We start from the raw sequence: 17765 nt of genomic DNA on the forward strand, positions 1-17765 counted from the left end.
GGAAGAAATTATGACCTCTATTAAGCAGATGGTGAGAGGGTTCTTCCTTCAGTTACACTGTTTCAAATCCTGTACCTTTCTTTGCACTGGCAAAATGAGATCATGATTTGTCTTAGAGGAAATGAGGACTAGCAAAAACACAGGGAATTGAGAAGGCACAGGAAAAGCTGCGATGAGTAAGAAAATGTGAAATAAATTTTCTATTACAGAATTAAAAGAAAAAACACTTTTGTTATTAAGAATGAGTTGATAGGGAATGTAAATCCACAGGCTGGAACTCGCTATTCTGAACTTTCATCTGTGTTTGCCCACCTTCTGAGAAGTTAATCAATCAATTTAACGAAAACATAACCCTTCTCAAGAAAATAATGGTATCTGACTTTAAACTGCAGTTGCTGCTGTAAAAATAAAGGACTCCACCTTGAATTAACATGAGGATAACTTTATTCTGCAGTCCTTTCTCTCACTGATGTCAAATGGAATTAGGTTTTCAGGGTGGGATCTCTCACCTCTTCACACGTTAGGACAGGCATCTCATACATATTAGGAAGGAAAAAAAGAATCTCATCTACCCCCTTATTCCTTTCTTCTTCCCTCAGGGAAGTCACAGTAATCAATTAAAAAGGTCAAAATAAGCAAGGGCAGATGGCTTTTTACTGTGACTATTCATCTGATTTACATGCATAAACTTACAAACAGGATCTTATCTTTGAAAGAGATGTAGATGCCTAGTTCCCTCTTCCTTTTTGCGTTCCCACTTTTCCTCCAGATTTTTTTATTTCTATCCCTCCATTACTGCATAAAGTACTACATAATCAGAATCAGGCCCAATTCTGTGCCACAAATAGGGTGATATGCAGGAAAAATCTGATTAAAATATAAAATACCCGAACCACAGATATTTAACATAACTGTAGCTCTTTCCTGTACTTTACCTTTTTCATGTCAAAACATGAAAGATTACCTGAAATATCAGTTAAGCAGGGAAATATTATCCTAATAAATGAGCATGCAAGTATGTGTCCAGTAAGTTATTTGATTAAACAGGAAGCTAGAATCCTATAGATATCCACAAATAAAGCTCCAAATCTAAATGACTGTATCGTTAGCTCATTTGTAAACTGTTCCAGATGTAAGATTTTGGCAGCTTTCCAGTAGGCTGGCTGCAGTCTGAGCTTTCCTGCATCCGCAGTGAGATCTGCAATGCCTGACTCTTCAAGGGAAAGCTCTGTAGGGCTGACGACAAATTCCATGAAGTAACCTGCCTGCCTGCTGGAGAGAAATTCAGACAGAGCTCAGGGCAAAGGATGCCCTTTCTCCTGGGGCCAAGCTGCAGGTGTTCACCTGCGGATGAGTGATCGATCTGCATTATGAATCACCCCGCGAAAGCCCCTCTGAGAAGATCATTCAGTGATCATATCAGGGACTCCACTGCTAGAGCCTTGGATGTTATCTGGAAAAACACACGAGACAGACGTCTGGCAGGTGAGAAGGGCATTGAAATAAGCATGCTTTATGATTCACAAGGGACTGTAATCAATAATGGTAATTAGCCGTATCATTTGCATAATGAATTGGTGTCGCTTCTAAGTATTTCTCCAGTGTTTTGCTTCTGTGTCATGTTACTTCAGTGCTATGCCTACAGTGGCGGCTGCGTGCACTGCGCTAACTAGGGAAGATAAACAGCAGCTAAAAGAAAAGAATACAGGTCTGCTGCTGCGGTCCCCAGACCTGAAGAATGCTGAAGCATTTTATTTTGCTGCTAGGTCAGAGCCAGCACTCTGAGGCTGTGCTGTACCTCAGTGCGTTCCATTCCAGAGCCAAGCAGTGTGTCAGTCAGAGTAGTGGGGCCATGCACTGAGCCATGGCTGGTATTTCCTCTGGCAGGGCTGCTAGTGCTGTGAGCTCCAAACGAGCCTCGGATATGCCAGAGATAGGCTGCTGGGACAGAAATTAAGGACCAAATCCATGGTCACAGTTCACATTTTTATTTTGACCCAAAAGCCTGAGGCAAACTATAGCAGAGGGCTGGAGGAGAGGATAATTTAACTCATTTGATTTTCCTCTGCTGTTGTTGTCTGGTTGTTAGATCAAGTGCTTCTCATTCACCCTGCTGGGCTGTTACTTTTATTGTTGCAGCATTGGGAGATTTCAGAGCAAGGCAGTGGAGCTGCACAATGGGTGTGACCTGCCAGAGGGACTGCTGTGGTTTGTTTGTGTACTTACAGCGGGGGAGGAGGGAGGAGAAATGCGAGCAATGATAAGATCAGGATGAGATGACCGAGAGCAGATCTTGTGGCTCACAAATGTAAACTGAACTTTTACGTCATTCTCTTGCACTTTACGTTTTGGAGAAATGAGAGTGGCTAGGTATGTCACAGGTGCTGGTGATGGCACGCTGATTACAGAACCAGTTACAGGAGGTGGTTAGTGAATGACCATGACCAATAAAGAGAAACAGGGAAACAGGGTCAGAAATGTGCTTCAAATCAGTGGAATTTGCTCTGTGCAGCATCTAGTGGCAAGATGCCTTTTGTTCCTCATCGGGAATAATGACTTTTCTGGACTGAGGACCGCAGCTTTGCCACTCTGACTGTAAGGCCTCATGGACACGTGTCAGAGATGAGGACAGCACATTAACTTCAGTGCTCAGCAGTTCATCACCAAGGTGCCAGTGCTGTGAAATTGCTAGATGTTAACCTTTTCCATGCTAAACAGGACTGGGCAGATGTTTCGTATCTCAGAGGTGTGTTAAAGTTAAAAAATGGGGCTCTTTGATAGCTCAAAGACTGCATGACATGGAACAGCAGTCGTAGCACAGGCTGCGATGTTTCGGATGTTGCTGAACCTTCAATGGAAGGAGCAGTGAGAAGAAGGAAAGTCTTTATTAGAAGGCATGGATCTTGCACAGATCTATAAAAGGGAAGCTGGTGGGGCCACTTGAGCCCTTGTTCAATCTGTGTGTTGCACAGCTGGTCAGCTGGACAATTGCTTGCCCTGGTACTTGCTTCCATTCCACTTGCTTGAGATGATTATCTCAGTGCTTTGAAATAAGCTTTTTTAATGTATGATTAAGTTCAGGATGGCATTGACATCAACAGATTCCAGCTGCCTCTGGCCTATGTCTACAGAAGACAACTACTACCACCAACTGTCTTCTGTAAAGTTGTTTTCCTCTCATTGGCTCACATACGAAAGCATATAATGATATATAATTTATACCCACTATATGTGACCTATATATGGAAATACGTAGGTTTTATCTGGATATAAAAAGTCTTTGATAAACGTATATATTTAACCTTCAGTATTTGGGGGATAGACAACAGCTAATTATATTTCTTGAGACTGTCACATTCCTAGAAACAAGGAGTGAACATGAACCCTTTAGCCTCTTTAACTGTACTGATAAGGGTTGGCATGTTTTTATTCTGCTCAGCAGATGGTTATGTGCCGTCACAGTTTTTATCAAAACAAGGCTTAGATGTTAGAGGACTCTTAGAGTAGTGACAGTTCCATTTTCCAGGCTCTGCCAGTGATGCAGGGTTGTCAGGCCCTTAGCATATTTGGGCTGCTGTTAGTCAGAAGGTCAGAAAATCATGCTGAACATCCAATAAGCAGTGCAGTGGGCAACTAGAGTGTGGATATCAGGGTGTATTCCTGAAAGTACTTAATAAACAACAGAGATTCAGGAAGAGAAACAAAACAGCAATAAACCATGTTGCTGTTCTGTTTACTCTCTAGAATATCAGCAGTTTAAACTGCTGACAACCAAAAAATGACAAAGTGTCATGACTCTGAATTAAGAAATTCTCTTAGATCAGCAATTTGTGTTATCAAGACACACCTTTAAAGAAAGAACTCGATATGAGCAAAAGAAATAAGAAAATGTAAAGTATGCATTCTTTCTGGAATATTCAAGTAAAAGTAATTCAAAAAATGTGTTGCTTTTAAAAACAATCTCGTAGTCTGCACAAAAGAATAGAAAATCATGCAATATAATCTGATAGAATCATCAAATAGGCAGTGGGAAAAAGTCATCAAAATTTTTCTGATATGTCTTTTGCATTAGATACTCTGGGAAAAAGTCATCAAAATTTTTCTGATATGTCTTTTGCATTAGATCATGTAGTCTGAGCAAACAAAATGAAAAAGCATTATTCTTGGACAAAAAGTATTCAAAAGGCTCTTAATGTTGCATGAAACCAAAAGACTGTGGCTTAAGACCTCTTGTTTATGAGCTGATGTGGTAAAGGAATGCAAATGAACAGGTCCTCTCTGCATGCCATCCCACCGTGGCCGTGATGGAGTAGTGCAGTGCAGCACCCTCACATTAGTTCTGAAACCTAATATAAAGGCTGAGAAGCTGTATGTTACTCTCTTCATGTGGCAGAATGGCCTCTGGCTCAGCAAGCCATGGCCAATCAAGAACACTTGTAAAATGTAAGGCATTGTAGTGGAGTAGCATGCAAAACACCTCTCCTGAGCAGCAGTGAGATGCAGTTCAGTGTGGTCACATCATGGTCAGGCTTTTAATGGCAGCTCATGGTTTCCCACTCTGTGTCTTTTGTTCTCTTTCTTAGTTTGCACAGACAAAAATCTAGACACATGTTTACAGTCATGTCTGGTGATCTTAAAATGTGGAAAATGATTATTAAATAAATCACTAAACACAAAAGCATTTCTATTGCAGGGATATCAAAAATGCCAAGTAGAGATGGGATATATTTTAGGGCAATGGAATGAGCAGCAAAGAATAAGCGGACAGAATGAGGCTCAAGTTGCCAGGTTCTTTAAATGAATGATACAAAAATCACAGTGTTTCCTGTTATAATATACGTGAGAAATAGAAACATGTCCTTGGGAATTCCAAGTGCAGCTTATTCCCCTTACTGATGTCAGACCACATTCTCAGCAGGGAAGGGAAGCACACTGGTTCATTTAGCAGACAGACCTCCCAGTACGGACCTGGGCTGGATGTACAAGAAGGAAGGTGAGCTTCTCCAGAGCTCTCAGCTCAAAATCATACATAGCTTCAAAATGTTGTAGTCAGACTTCTCCCAGTGCCTCCACTGTTGGCTGAATTATCTGCATGATAGATTGTAGGTCACTTGGTGTAATATGTCTCTGCACTTTACTAAGACCTATTTTTGTCTATCATATGACATGATCCTGGGTTTTTTTGCATTTTCACCAGCATTTTTTAGTAATCACAGTCAGACACTGAGTACAGCTGATTAATTCTATACTTTACTTGAGGAGAAAGCTAAATTGTCTTCTGAAATATCTAATGTGACAGACGAAAATAATGTGTTAATAGTCTAGTGTTTTGTGAATTATTGCCAGTTTCACTGTATTAGCTTAGTCAGTAAGGCTCCCCCCCAGAAAAAATCACTCATTTGAGTTTTTTAAAAAGTAAGCTTGCAACTTTTCTATTTGAAATTATTTATTTAGCTACTTACCATTTTTGCTTTTTATGTCATTCTTTTCTTAAAGTTCAATGAAAGCTCACAATATATCATTAACCTCAGAATTAATTTTAGTTTTCATTCTCTAGAATATTTTCATCTTTGACTAAAATAAATATGAAGTGAGGTTTTGCCATTCTTCATTTTCTTTGTTTTGTTTTGTGTTAAATGCCAGAAAAATGAAAAGTCTGTCATTTGCAAAGATCTGTTACAGGCTACTTCTCATTATGCCTGCTTTAACAGAGTTCTAATCATCAGAAAAGTTTATATATGTCCTTGCAAGTTCTTGCTAAAGATATAAAAATAAAGAGAACTCTGGGACTGCAGAAAAGTAATTCCATTAAATTATGCTCCATTTAGATTCCTTTCGGAAGGCCATTAGACAGCTTTCATCTAAGCTTCATGCATTTAATAAAGACTGGCTTACTTTTGAATCTACTTATGAAGATCTTGTTGGCAGGCTCCTTTGAGTAGACCTTTTATTTTTTTAATTTATGATAATTGCTTAGCATTATATCATTATATAGTTTTTCCTGTTACTGGCCATAACATTCTTTGCATGACTTGTTTAGGTTCATTGGCATCATCTGATATACTATCTCCTGTTTCTCTCCATTACATAATTTGTTCTTCATAGCAAATATTTCTGTACTTACATTTGTTTAGTACGTACTGCTTTCATTTAAACTTTCCTGTTAACTATGATACCTTAAAATATGCCTTTTTCTGGGTTGCAAAACCTTCAAGAATGGAACTTCCTCATTCTTAAACAATTCCCCGCTATTGCTTATACTTCCAGGCTTATATATATATAGATAGATATAGAATATATAGAGAGATATATAGATAGAAATAAATATATCGATGTACAGATGTATATAGGAAGTAAAGGAAATAAATAAAGGAGGGTTCACCTGAGGGAAACTATTAAAGAAGAACTGAAGAAAAATTTTCTGCACTACCTTTCATGTATCCATAAAATTGATATTCATGTAGAAGACAAATTACTGCCTTGAGTGTTAGTTTTGTTCTAAGAATGGAGAAATTGGTTTACAGTGTGTGTAGGTGAAATAAATTTGTAGAAGATTTATATATTGCAAAACCTGAGACCATACAGTCTTAGATAAAATACTTTGTCCCTATGAATATTTTTAGGAAATGACTGATGCATAATCTGGAGATTACTTCCCATAGGTCTGATGTTTCATTCAGGCTATTATGTAAATATTCAAAACAGCCACTCACCATCAAGTAGGCAATGATCAAATATTGATGTGATTTCTTGCAAATAGGCTGTAATTTACAGAAAGTGAACAGAAAAACAGTATACAGGAGTTACCTGATAACAGAAGAAGCCATTTGTATAATAAAGCAGGCATAGCATATACAGTGCAAAACACAGAAATCATTTATTTTGATTAAATGGTTAAATAATTTTTATCGTGGTAAAGTTTCCTCCCTTTGGTGCTCAAATCTTTGTTGTTATCCATGGAATTACTTAACAAGCTTGTAGTATAAGCAAGTTTCGGAGAAAATATCTATTTCATTGATGTCATTTATGATTCTTTACATCTTTCAAATGAAGACATGGAAACATAATCTGAAATATATTTAGCATTCTCTTGTCTATTGTTTTGTATTTGTAATGGATGCTTCCTTATGGCAGCACTCAGTTACGGTAGTGGTGGACAGGGCAATCAGAAAGTTTTATTTATGACTTTCATATTTCGCTTCCATTAGTGAAGCTTAAAACATTTATTTCATGGGGTTCCACTGTCATTTCTGGAATCAGAATGCAACAGTGACACTATTTTATCCAAGTTTACAATAAAAAGTACACAGTACACTAAGCTTATTGTAAAAGTGGTTGCTACAAAATCCTCATGCATTCAAGTTGCAACAGCTGGAGGAGATTGTGGAAATACACCCTTTCTCAGCATTCTGCTTTTCCACAGTCATCTTAGCTATTTCTAGGACTGCAGTTAACAGCCAGCAACCCTGTTTGCTGTCCTGTGCCGGAGATGTTAGGGATGTGTAAAGGAGGAATTCAGTCCCAGGACACTTCAGCAATTAGGAATTTTTAGAAATAAACTTACTACTTTCTCAGGAACTCCAAGTGGATTCTCTGTAAGCACTGACCAAGGAGCAGGGAATGCACCCTGAGCAGCCCACAAAACATGTCTGGGGTGAACTGAGCAGCAAAATTGCTCCGTAAGCAGAGAAGAAGTATCCAAATGTGGAAAATGTAAGCAGTCTGCTTGAACATAAGGGGAAAGCAAAAAGCAATACACCTGGCAGCCACCTGTTAGGAGACCAGCCTCATCATTTATACCTTTCAGCATGCAAGGCTTGCATGAGGTATAGATTGTCAGACAGGGATTAAAAATGAGTGAGAAAGATGAAAATTATGACCTGCTCTCTCAGGGCCCAGTTCCACAATTCATCATTGTGGATACTGTTAAGGTCTGCTGTTAAACGTTGTGTGCTTTCGGACGAGCACTGTGTCCCTGCTAGAAGTGTCTCCTGGTGACAGACGACAGAGCAGCTGCCTGCTCTCCGGCTCCCAAAAGTGGAGTCTTCTGAGTCCCAGACATGGCTCCCCAAACGCTATCTTCTTTCAGCACCAAGCAGACATTTCACACATCTGAAAGATCATTATATATTTGAAACATTCCTTAAAAACTGCTGACAATGCTGAACTGCTTTGCATCTGACTGTTTGGAGGAGCCTTGCTCAAAAAATATTTAAACTGCTCCAGTTCTGCTAGCATCTGGACATCTTCCTGACGTCAGAGGGGGATGATGAGATCCAGATGCCATGACTTACTGATGTTTTCATTAACTTCTTAGCAGTTTTGTCTTTGTTTTGTTTACCAACTGCAACTTCTTGACTCCAACTCACATATGTGAGCATTTCTGAGGGGAGATCAGGGAGAAGAGCTAGAAAGGAGGGGAGCAGCCAGAGAAATGAAATTAGTGCTTGGCAGAGACCCAAGGTAACTGATTTCTCTTATTACCATGTGCTGTTCCAGGATATGCGGCCTGTGGGAAGGTCAGCCCCAGACGATAGGAAACATTTTGCCGAGTTGCTATTTCAGTAAAAAATGAGCTATATGATTTGCTAATTATGCTTCAATTTAGCAGTAAACATGTTAAGCTATGAAGACAGCAGGAAATAAGAGCATGAGATAGTATTAATGGTAACCTCCTGAACTTTGCATTTACAATCATGCCTAAACCTAATTGCCATGTAGAATATTTATTACTCTGAAGGAATGCCACTATTGCAGTAGACACAGGGGGGAGCCCAGTTATAGTGTAGGTTGCATATTAGGAAATAGCTGAATACTTCTTTTAAGGAAATGTTGGCAATAAACAGAGTACAAAGAAAAGTACACGTCCAACGATCTGTATAGCATCTCTATGGCAATAAATGTTTTATATGCTTGCTAATTTTATATGATAGAATTCCACTTTTAAGAATTTCAACAATTTCCAAAGGTTAGTTCCATCAGCTTTTTCCCGCTGAAAACAGACTTCTTGCTGGCAGAACAGCTTCCCTGACAGTCCACATCTCATTAAGAGGCTGAATCAGGTTTTTAAGTCCTGCGACTAAACATGCATTTTGCATTTTATGTAGCTACACAGTTCAATTCTGGTGGAAGGGGTGAAAGGGAGAGACACATCAAAGCACATTGATTGACACTATTATGCGCTAAACTTTGCAGCATGCTTAGCAGTGTGTCAGAAAATGAGATCAAGAAAGTCCTGTTCTGAAGAGAATATAGTCTGTAAAACAATCGGTGTTAGGGCTCAGTGGGAGGAGATCAATTCAGAACCTATACAAATGTATTTATTACGTACGTGAAACATGCCGTGGTCACTCAGATCAGCACAGGCAGAGAACTCACCAGTCCTCAAGTTCCTCCAGCAGTGCCTAGTTTATCATTTTGACAGGGCCCAAGGGGACTGGGGCTCTGGTAGAAATAGAGGAAAGACAAAATGGGCCAAATTCTCCTTATGCAGCAAACATCTCCTAGAGGCTGCTTGTTGGTGTCAGTATCTCCAGACTGTGAGAAGTTCATTTAGCAAGCATAGCTTATTTTTGAAGTATGGCTATATTTGAGTGTGTTCAATGTCCACATATCTGTGTCAGTCTTATACAAAGGCATCTAGTAAAAATAACGGGAGGGAATGTTTATGCAGATTCTGCTTCCAAATGTTAAATCAAACATCCAAAAGGGAATGAACAAAGTAAGTAATGGAAAGCAGCTAGCCAGTCAGTCAGTTAGCAGAAAAAAGTACTAGTGTAGCACAAGTGGGTAGTAAGATCTGAGAAGGAATTACCAATGTAATGTGTTACAAAGTTGTGACCAAATGTGCATAGAGGCTGCAAGATATGAATTCTGTGAGTTCACCCTACTTCTTCACTCCTTATTCCTCATGTGGTTTGACTTTAGTTGCATCTCATGTTCTCCCACATGATAATAGAATAGAGCTTATCCACTGTTGGAGCTTTTGAACTGCAATATAATATAAATTAGAGCATTTTATATTTTGCCTTTTCTGGCACGAAGGGATGAGAGTTTTGCACATTCCTTGAGGGAACTTATCCAATGAAAATGTATGGAGACTAAGGAAATGTCTACATTCTGTGTTTCCCTTGTGCTTTCACTTCTTAAAGTCTCTATGGGGTACATATGCATCTTCATTTGGCAGAGGAGATAACAGAACCAATACCATATTCTGTATGTTTAGCTTAGGTTGTCACTTTCTGAGGATGCTCCAAAAGGCTTCTAGTCACTATCTGAGAAGCTCATGTTAAAATGTCACAGCATCCTTTCAGAGTTTGTGACATATTATTCTTGCTACTTGATGCTCTGAAGCTGTACTTTGGCAGCCACCCTAAGGAGGCAAAGTACCTGCCACCCAAGTTGAAGTAACAACTGGCCTGCCTTGGTAAGCCACAGACAAGAAGGGTTTGGCACATGCCACTGCATGTTGCTGCCAATCACAGCAGAAAAACTCTAGGCATTGAATCAACTCTGGTCTGTAGGACTGAGGAAAATGGAAATTTTTATCATCCAGTGTATACTTTGTATAACATTAAGTGTAGGATATATTCCTGTTGGCTTTTACTTTGTTCATTAATCTGATATTCTTCAGGGCAACTGAATCCTTGATATTTATAAAGGAGAGTTTCACTTTGAAAGGATAGGTCAAGGAGTTTTGCTCCAGTAATCATTTTTACTTGAAATGTTTTCTTATATACACCTGTGCCATGCAGTGCCTATTTGCACATCTTTGCAGTCGTTGTTCAGAGGGGACAGACATGAGAGTGAAGTATTCTCAAATAAAGGCTGGCCTCAGTCTTTGTTTTCACTGATTATCTGTAATTTGTCAAACATTTTGCCCTCAGACATGCACACAGCTTCCTGGTACATTGTGTTTGCCATGGTATAACAGCTTGAGCCATGCCTCCTTCTGTTCATTCTGAATTTTTTCATTAAAAGGTGACAAATTAAAGCTTCAAGCATGTGAGATTCATCTGCCATGATGTTGCTGCTGATCAGTAGTTCAGTAAATATTGCTGGTTTCTGTTGAGCACCAGAGCTGAACCCCAGTGAGTCCTGGCGTACACAACCATGTACTAAACTGGTTAGGTAGCATGATGTTTTTCAGTGCAAAAAAACCCCATCTTTTATTCCTGAGCATAGTGACAGGGAGTGGTTTGTTTTGTCCTCAACTAAGTTGCTGAAGAGTAATCAGTAATTTGAAGAAAAAAAAAAAAACACACAAAGAATTTTGAATGATCTTGCAGAAAGGAATAGAGGACAGAGTCAAATGACAGTTTTCTGGTTTCAGAAAAAGTAAAGAAGCCTCTGACAGAGATTGTGAGGGCAGTTGCAGACATCAGGCAGAACACTATTTTGTCTCCTGCTGCTTTTGACCAGTAAAGCAGTAACGGAGATTCGCATAACAGATCTGAAGAAGAAAAACTGTAATCTCGTTCCTAAAAATCTCTTTTTCTGCAGAACCAGAAGGAACCAGACTGCAATCAGGCATTTATGTTGATGAACTTGTTTGTTTTTGTGCTGTAAGAATTTGCTGAATGGACATATTGACATTCTAGTTCTTTAATATGAAAGTGCTGGCGACATACAGCTATACACCACATATTTTAGAAACCTGAGAACCTAATGAGATTTACACTATTGATAAAATCCTGACATTCAGTCTTGTAGCTAGCATTAGAGCTTTTTCTTAAAGTTGTATTACTTAAGATAGGGAAGATGATTTTTCTGTGTGATTTTTTTTCTTAATCTAATATATATTGTTAAATACAATGTACACAAATATATGTATGCTCTGTTGATCAGACTTTTGCTTTCAAAAATGTGTTGAAGTGAATGTGACAAGAAGCATTCTTAAGCAAAAGTAATTCTGTTGTTGGAATTTTTAAGGTTCTCTACTGCTGATTCTTCCTTTACTTTTAGATTTAATTTGGCGGTCAGTCCAGAGTGCACTGGGAGTTCTTCATTCGTGGACTGCAAGTTTGTCTTTTTGCCTCTCAGATTTAATGGAACAACCATGGTTCCTTTTCTAATGCCAAAAAGATTATTATAATCATCTTTAGCCTTCTGCATTGTAAATGTCCTGAAAACTCACACAATGACTTGCACATTTTTTGAGAAATCTGTATATTTGATTTTTATTTTATTATAAGAGTTATTTATGTATTTATATATATAATATTTATATATATACACATAATATTTATGTATTTATATATATAATTATTTTATTTTATTATAAGAGTTCAGATATCTGTTTTCTGAATCTTCATACATTGGTAATAGCTTCTATAATCTGATTTTTTCAAGTATTTTGTTCATTGGAAGATAAAATTTTCTGTGGTCAGCTGGAACCCTCAAACAAGCACTCAGATATTTCAAGCAGGACTGCACAAATATTTATCACTGGCATTAGCACAAGTATTATAGAAACACAGACTCCTTGGCTTATTTCCCAGCCAAGGCAGTTTAAAGAGAACTTGAAGCCACTTTCAATTTGATTTCTTTGAAAGTACTTGGTAAAATCTGTTCCATTTTTATGGCCATATTTTGTCATCTGCTTTAAAGTTTTGGCCTGCAACCTGACACAGTAAAACATTAAATATCTTCTCTTTCTCATTACAAAAGAAAATGTCTTCAGTACCTATAAGAAATTTAGAAGTGTCACAAAGTATATGCATAGTTCTGTTTCATGATGTTTTAACCTTATTGTAGCTAACCATAGATGATATAATCATCTGAAGATTTTTTTTCTTTGAGCGACAGATAGACAAAACAGTTGAAATGGTGGACAGCCAGTGAAACTGGAAAAAAAAAAAAAAAAGGAGAGAGATTAGAAATGAACCATCTTGATTTTTTTCTTTATTAATAGATACTGTTAACTTGAAATTAGCTTGGGAAATGTTCTAATTATTTTCTAACATCCTACTGGACATGAAGTAATAAAGTTAGATGATATCAAATGGAAATACTTTTCAATTGCAGCAAATTTAAATAAATCATGTCTTACTAGAAGCAAAGAATTTTGATGATGTGAAAGCAGTAATAACTTCACTAAGGAAAGAATGTTGTCCAGCAGAATATGAACAAGTTGAAGATAGGCATTTTAATGAGATATCAATGATCAATAAAAAGACAGTCCACATTTCTCAGTCTGTGCAACTACCGTGAGAAGTAGAAATAATTCAGCAAGCCTACATAAAAAAGCGTATAATTTGTACCCTTGCACTGAACTGTCACTGTGAAGTTTATGGGTGACCATTAAATCTAATTCTTCTCCTGGTATCCTGTCATCTGATTTTCCTATATTATTCTCACTATCCCTCCATCAGATCTGTGTGTTTAAAAACAGAAATAACAACAATCTCCTTTCACCATTTTTTCCTCGGACAGTAAAAAGTGAAAATGATTAACAAGAAGCTTTAACTCTCTTTCATAAGTTTATATTCTTCTTCCTTATTTTAATTAGTACTATTTATAATAAGACATCTTATATTTTAATGTCACTAGGGTTAGCATCCTCAGACAGCCCGTTTGAAAGTTGAAACCAGTAGTTTCTGATCCCTGAGCCCACCACTGCTTTTAATAAGATCTACAGAAGCTGTTAGGAATTAAAGGTCATTACAGCTTTGTGTATATTTGGGCTATTTGGCAAAATTAGCTTGCCATGGTGGCCTGATGGGTAATGATGCACACATCTGGTTCCATTTCTTTGGAGCTACCACAGCAAGATGTAATTTCAAGCATGAGGTTTCAGTATCCACCACCTGGGGAAAGCTCCACAGGGATTTAACTCTTCTCTGCCCCTTGCATTTAAGATCATTCACTCCAGTGCTCCTTTTGTCCTCGATGCATCACACCATTTCATTCCTATCATTTTTGTTTTCTGCCAACAGCCAACTCACGATATTAGGCACAAAATTATTCAAGACAAGGACTGGCAACAGCCATATGTTCATGCAGTGCCTGGAACAGGTGCTGAGCACCCTCTAACGTGGCTCTGCATGCAGTGACAGTGCTGTGGATGAGGACTTACTTGAGGAGAGAGGATTCATAGCAATGAGCAAAGATTACTTTTTTCCTGAATAGGAGAAATATTTTATACTGTAACCAAGTATACTGTAAACAAGATACAAGAATTACCAGCAGAAAAGTCTATCCTGGAAAAAAAAGAGCGTTTTTAGGCAGATTATCTTAGTAAAGATGCTAGCAACAATGATATGTAATGCCTTGCATTTCCATGGGTATACTGTACATCTTATACTTCTCTATTATTTTGTCCTTACTTTTTTTTTACCAGTCACAATTCATTGAATTAAAAGGGCTTGGATGGGAATGAAGGGAAGCAGAGATGTCTGTCTAACTGCCCGTGGGAGTATACCGGAGTTTCCCTTGATATTTTCCTGTATTTTTAAAGCAGATTAGGATAGAATGTATACCTGCTGGTTTCATCTTGAATGCTTAGTAGAAAGAATGGAGCGCTACAATAAGATATTATTCAGGAAAAATAAGAGAAAAATAGAAATGTGAACAAACAAGCAAACAACAAAAAAAAGTGAGGAATTTCTTCGTGGAGCCAGAAGAACTTTACTTCAGTTCTTGGAGAACAGCCTACACTTTACACCCAAGAAGTGAGTGTTTTTATCTCCTGTTTCATTTCTTTCTGCATTTGTAAATCACTGTCAGAGCTGGTTTTTGGCTTCTCCCAGACATTACGCAACAGAAATAAGGTGTCCACGTGGATTTGTTCTCATTCTCTTTACATTTGTGTGAACACTGGCATATAATTAATTTAAAAGCAAAATGAAAACACCCACTTTGGAGCACTTGCTCTTGAAGCAGAAAGCAAGAAGGCTTGTGATCATTCTTACAGGAAATCCCATAAAACTGTATTTGCACATTTCAGGTTGTTAATTGCCATCAGCTGTCTCTTACTGTGCATTAAAAGTCTTCTGACACCATTAAAAACTGCTGGGCTGTGGCAAAAGCTTGATGTTTTGGTGGGAAGGTGCCCCAGCACAGCTTTGTGAAGGAAGCCAGAAGAACAGCAGAAAACCAAGGACTCTCTAGGAAAAGGATAAAGGAAATAAAATTCCTACACTGAATCTGGTTCTCATCTGCCTGAGTGAGATATACTCTTGCATTTAACCAAAACTTTTCAAAACAATTCTCATGAAGCATTTGCAACCTCTCAAAAAACTATGAACTTAGAGGAATTTAAGTCATCCTGAAAAGCCTGCTTCTGACCAAACTAAAGCAGTGTACTGGAACTAATTTTTAACCAGAAAGGATTCCCGCTTTTTTTTTTCCTGTCTCTTCAGTGTTAACTTTATTTACTAGATGCATTTTTTTTCTATCAAAATGCCTGATACATTGTCTCAAGGGAGCAGTTTTATGGGCATAGGACAATGAGTGCCTGAAACTGGTGAATTATAGTAGGCAGAAAATAAGATTAAAACAGCCTTTTCATAAACAAGACAACAATTTCAGTCATATTTGAATTTTGTTCAAAAGTAAGGAGATATTAGTGTAATTGACAATTTAACTGAGGGTGAGAACGACAAGCATCCTAATATACTGTACTGGATGTTGCAGGGATGTCTTACTCCAAACTATTTTTCATTTTCTCTCACATGCAGTCTGAAGCATGCCATATACCTTACTGAATGAACTGAAATTTTCAGCAAAGAGGGCATCATTCATCTTAATGGAGTTGCACCAAACATTCACTGGTAAAGAGCTAATAACTTTAGGAAATACATGAGAAGTTCTCCTTGTGTCTGTTTCAGAATCAAAAATAGAAAGTCCTTTCATGTTTGAAGCTCCATGTGTTTTTCTGCTGCTGTTCCAGTACTCTGCATATGTGCATAGAAAAAACAAACCCAACTTTGATATGTAGCTGTTCATGGAGAGGCAAAGGAGAAAAATCTGCGCAGCCACCAGTTTTGACCTCCCAAAGCTAACATCAAACTGCCCTTTCTGGAAAAGCCTTACTCACAATTGCCATGCTGCTCATGTAGGACAGCAGGATCTCCTTTCTTCCTGCTTTTCAGCAACGTGCATGTGCAGTAATGTTGTCCCAGTAAAGTTCTCCCAGCTCCTGGTGGAGGTGCACAGTATCTGAACATGGTCTCAGATGGGGGTAGAAAAAATTTTCTTAATGCTTCTCTCTAACTCAATCCTTAGGGGCAGTTACACAAGCTGATTCTGAGAAATTTTTGATGTTATATATATATGTATGTGTGAGTTTATGATAGTGAAAGGTTTCTAACATTATTCCCACTTGCAGTTGAGTCTTTTAACAGTTCCTTGGTAAGATTCAGCTCATTTGAAGTCCCTTTAATTTCAATGTGATGGTATAAATAGCAGTAAAACTCCATGCAGCCCCAGAAAGTTATCAAGTTCTGCAGTGATAGCAGTGGGCAGGGACATGCTGCTAACCACCACACTTTGGACAGGGTGTCTGCTTTCAAGAAAAGAGAGCAACTGCTAAGCCTGGCCAGCCATCCGTAGGTGTGCCCAGCTGGCTGCAAACACTGAGGGAAACTTAGCTCTGATTTTCATGGCCTACATCTTTTTGAAGATGGTGTTTTCAAGTTTTACGCCACAAACTCAGAGTGATCAGAGCACTGAATTTCTTAGACCCAAATGCACATGCTCACGTTCTACTGGGTGTGAGTACAGATGAGAAATTACGGGTGGGAAACAGTCTTACATAAAAAGGTAGAGCAGGGTTGAAAATCAGGTCTGAATTCTGTTATGTGGCAACACAGTAAACTTCCAGGAGATCTGAGATCAGTTTTCTGAGTTATGTATCCCCTTTGCTATTTGTGGCTTAATTTGAACTAGAGGCATGCTTTAGACATTCTGCTGTGTTAGAGAAATTATAGCAAATTGAAATGTCATTGCAGGTTAATAAAGAAATGTACAGACTGTATTTGTATTTAGGGGACAGGTGCATGTGAATGTAGAGGGAAATCAAAGGGAGAAGCTGAAAATTGAATGCGCAGGTATGCAGTGCACTTTAACAAGGTGATAAAGTGTGGCGTTTATTGGAGGATAGTTCAAAGAGCTCACTTTTTAAATTCTTAATTTCTGCAATTAACAATGAAACCGAGAATCTAAATACAGTATTTCAGCAATAGCTAATATAGCTAATAAATTAGGCAAACAGCAATGCAAATTAATTTTATTTTACCTGTCTTTGGCACACCTGTTCATAGATTCTTACCAGATGCTACAGTAAATAACACACATGAGGAACTGGGCTTTAAAGCTCTGCAAGCATCTTTCTGAATTCTGGATTTTAAAATTCGCAGTATTTAGGTACTTTTTCTCCAAAAAGCATTTTTTTCTGCATGTCAGGACCGTCACAAATATGAGACACTGTATGCAAACAATATAGTTCTTGAATCGTATAACCAGGTGAGCTAAATACATGCTGTACTCATAAGCATAATGGGAGTATATAGGAACCTCTTGACTTCATCAAAGACATTATTATTTAGCCACCTTTTCTGATTTTTTATAATTATTTATATGTATACCAGAAGTCATACTCACTTAGGTAGAATTATGCTTAGTTTTCTGTAGAACAATTCTGATGAACCTGGATTCATTCAGAAGAATTCTTTCTTTCTTCTTTCACCTGAGTTCATTCCTTACAGATAAACAAATATCAGCTCATCAAACAATGCATTACCTTTGTTCCTTCTCACCATTCA

General features: G+C 38.0%; 1 protein-coding gene across 7 annotated transcripts in view; it reads left to right on the plus strand.

The window, feature by feature from the left end:
* Positions 1-17765, plus strand: part of DLC1 (DLC1 Rho GTPase activating protein) — a 229030-nt gene that overhangs the window by 129197 nt on the left and 82068 nt on the right. The window contains exon 1 of one of the 7 annotated variants that reach the window (XM_021395402.1): positions 1197-1485. The exons of the other annotated variants lie outside the window; for them this stretch is intronic. Within the exon in view, the coding sequence (XP_021251077.1) occupies positions 1371-1485 (115 nt within the window). The 5' untranslated portion in view covers positions 1197-1370. Of the gene's footprint in view, positions 1-1196; positions 1486-17765 lie in introns of those variants that run through there. 7 annotated transcript variants of the gene reach the window in all.

This window comes from Numida meleagris, chromosome 4 (assembly GCF_002078875.1).
Source record: "Numida meleagris isolate 19003 breed g44 Domestic line chromosome 4, NumMel1.0, whole genome shotgun sequence".
In the NCBI taxonomy this organism is placed as follows: Eukaryota; Metazoa; Chordata; class Aves; order Galliformes; family Numididae; genus Numida; species Numida meleagris.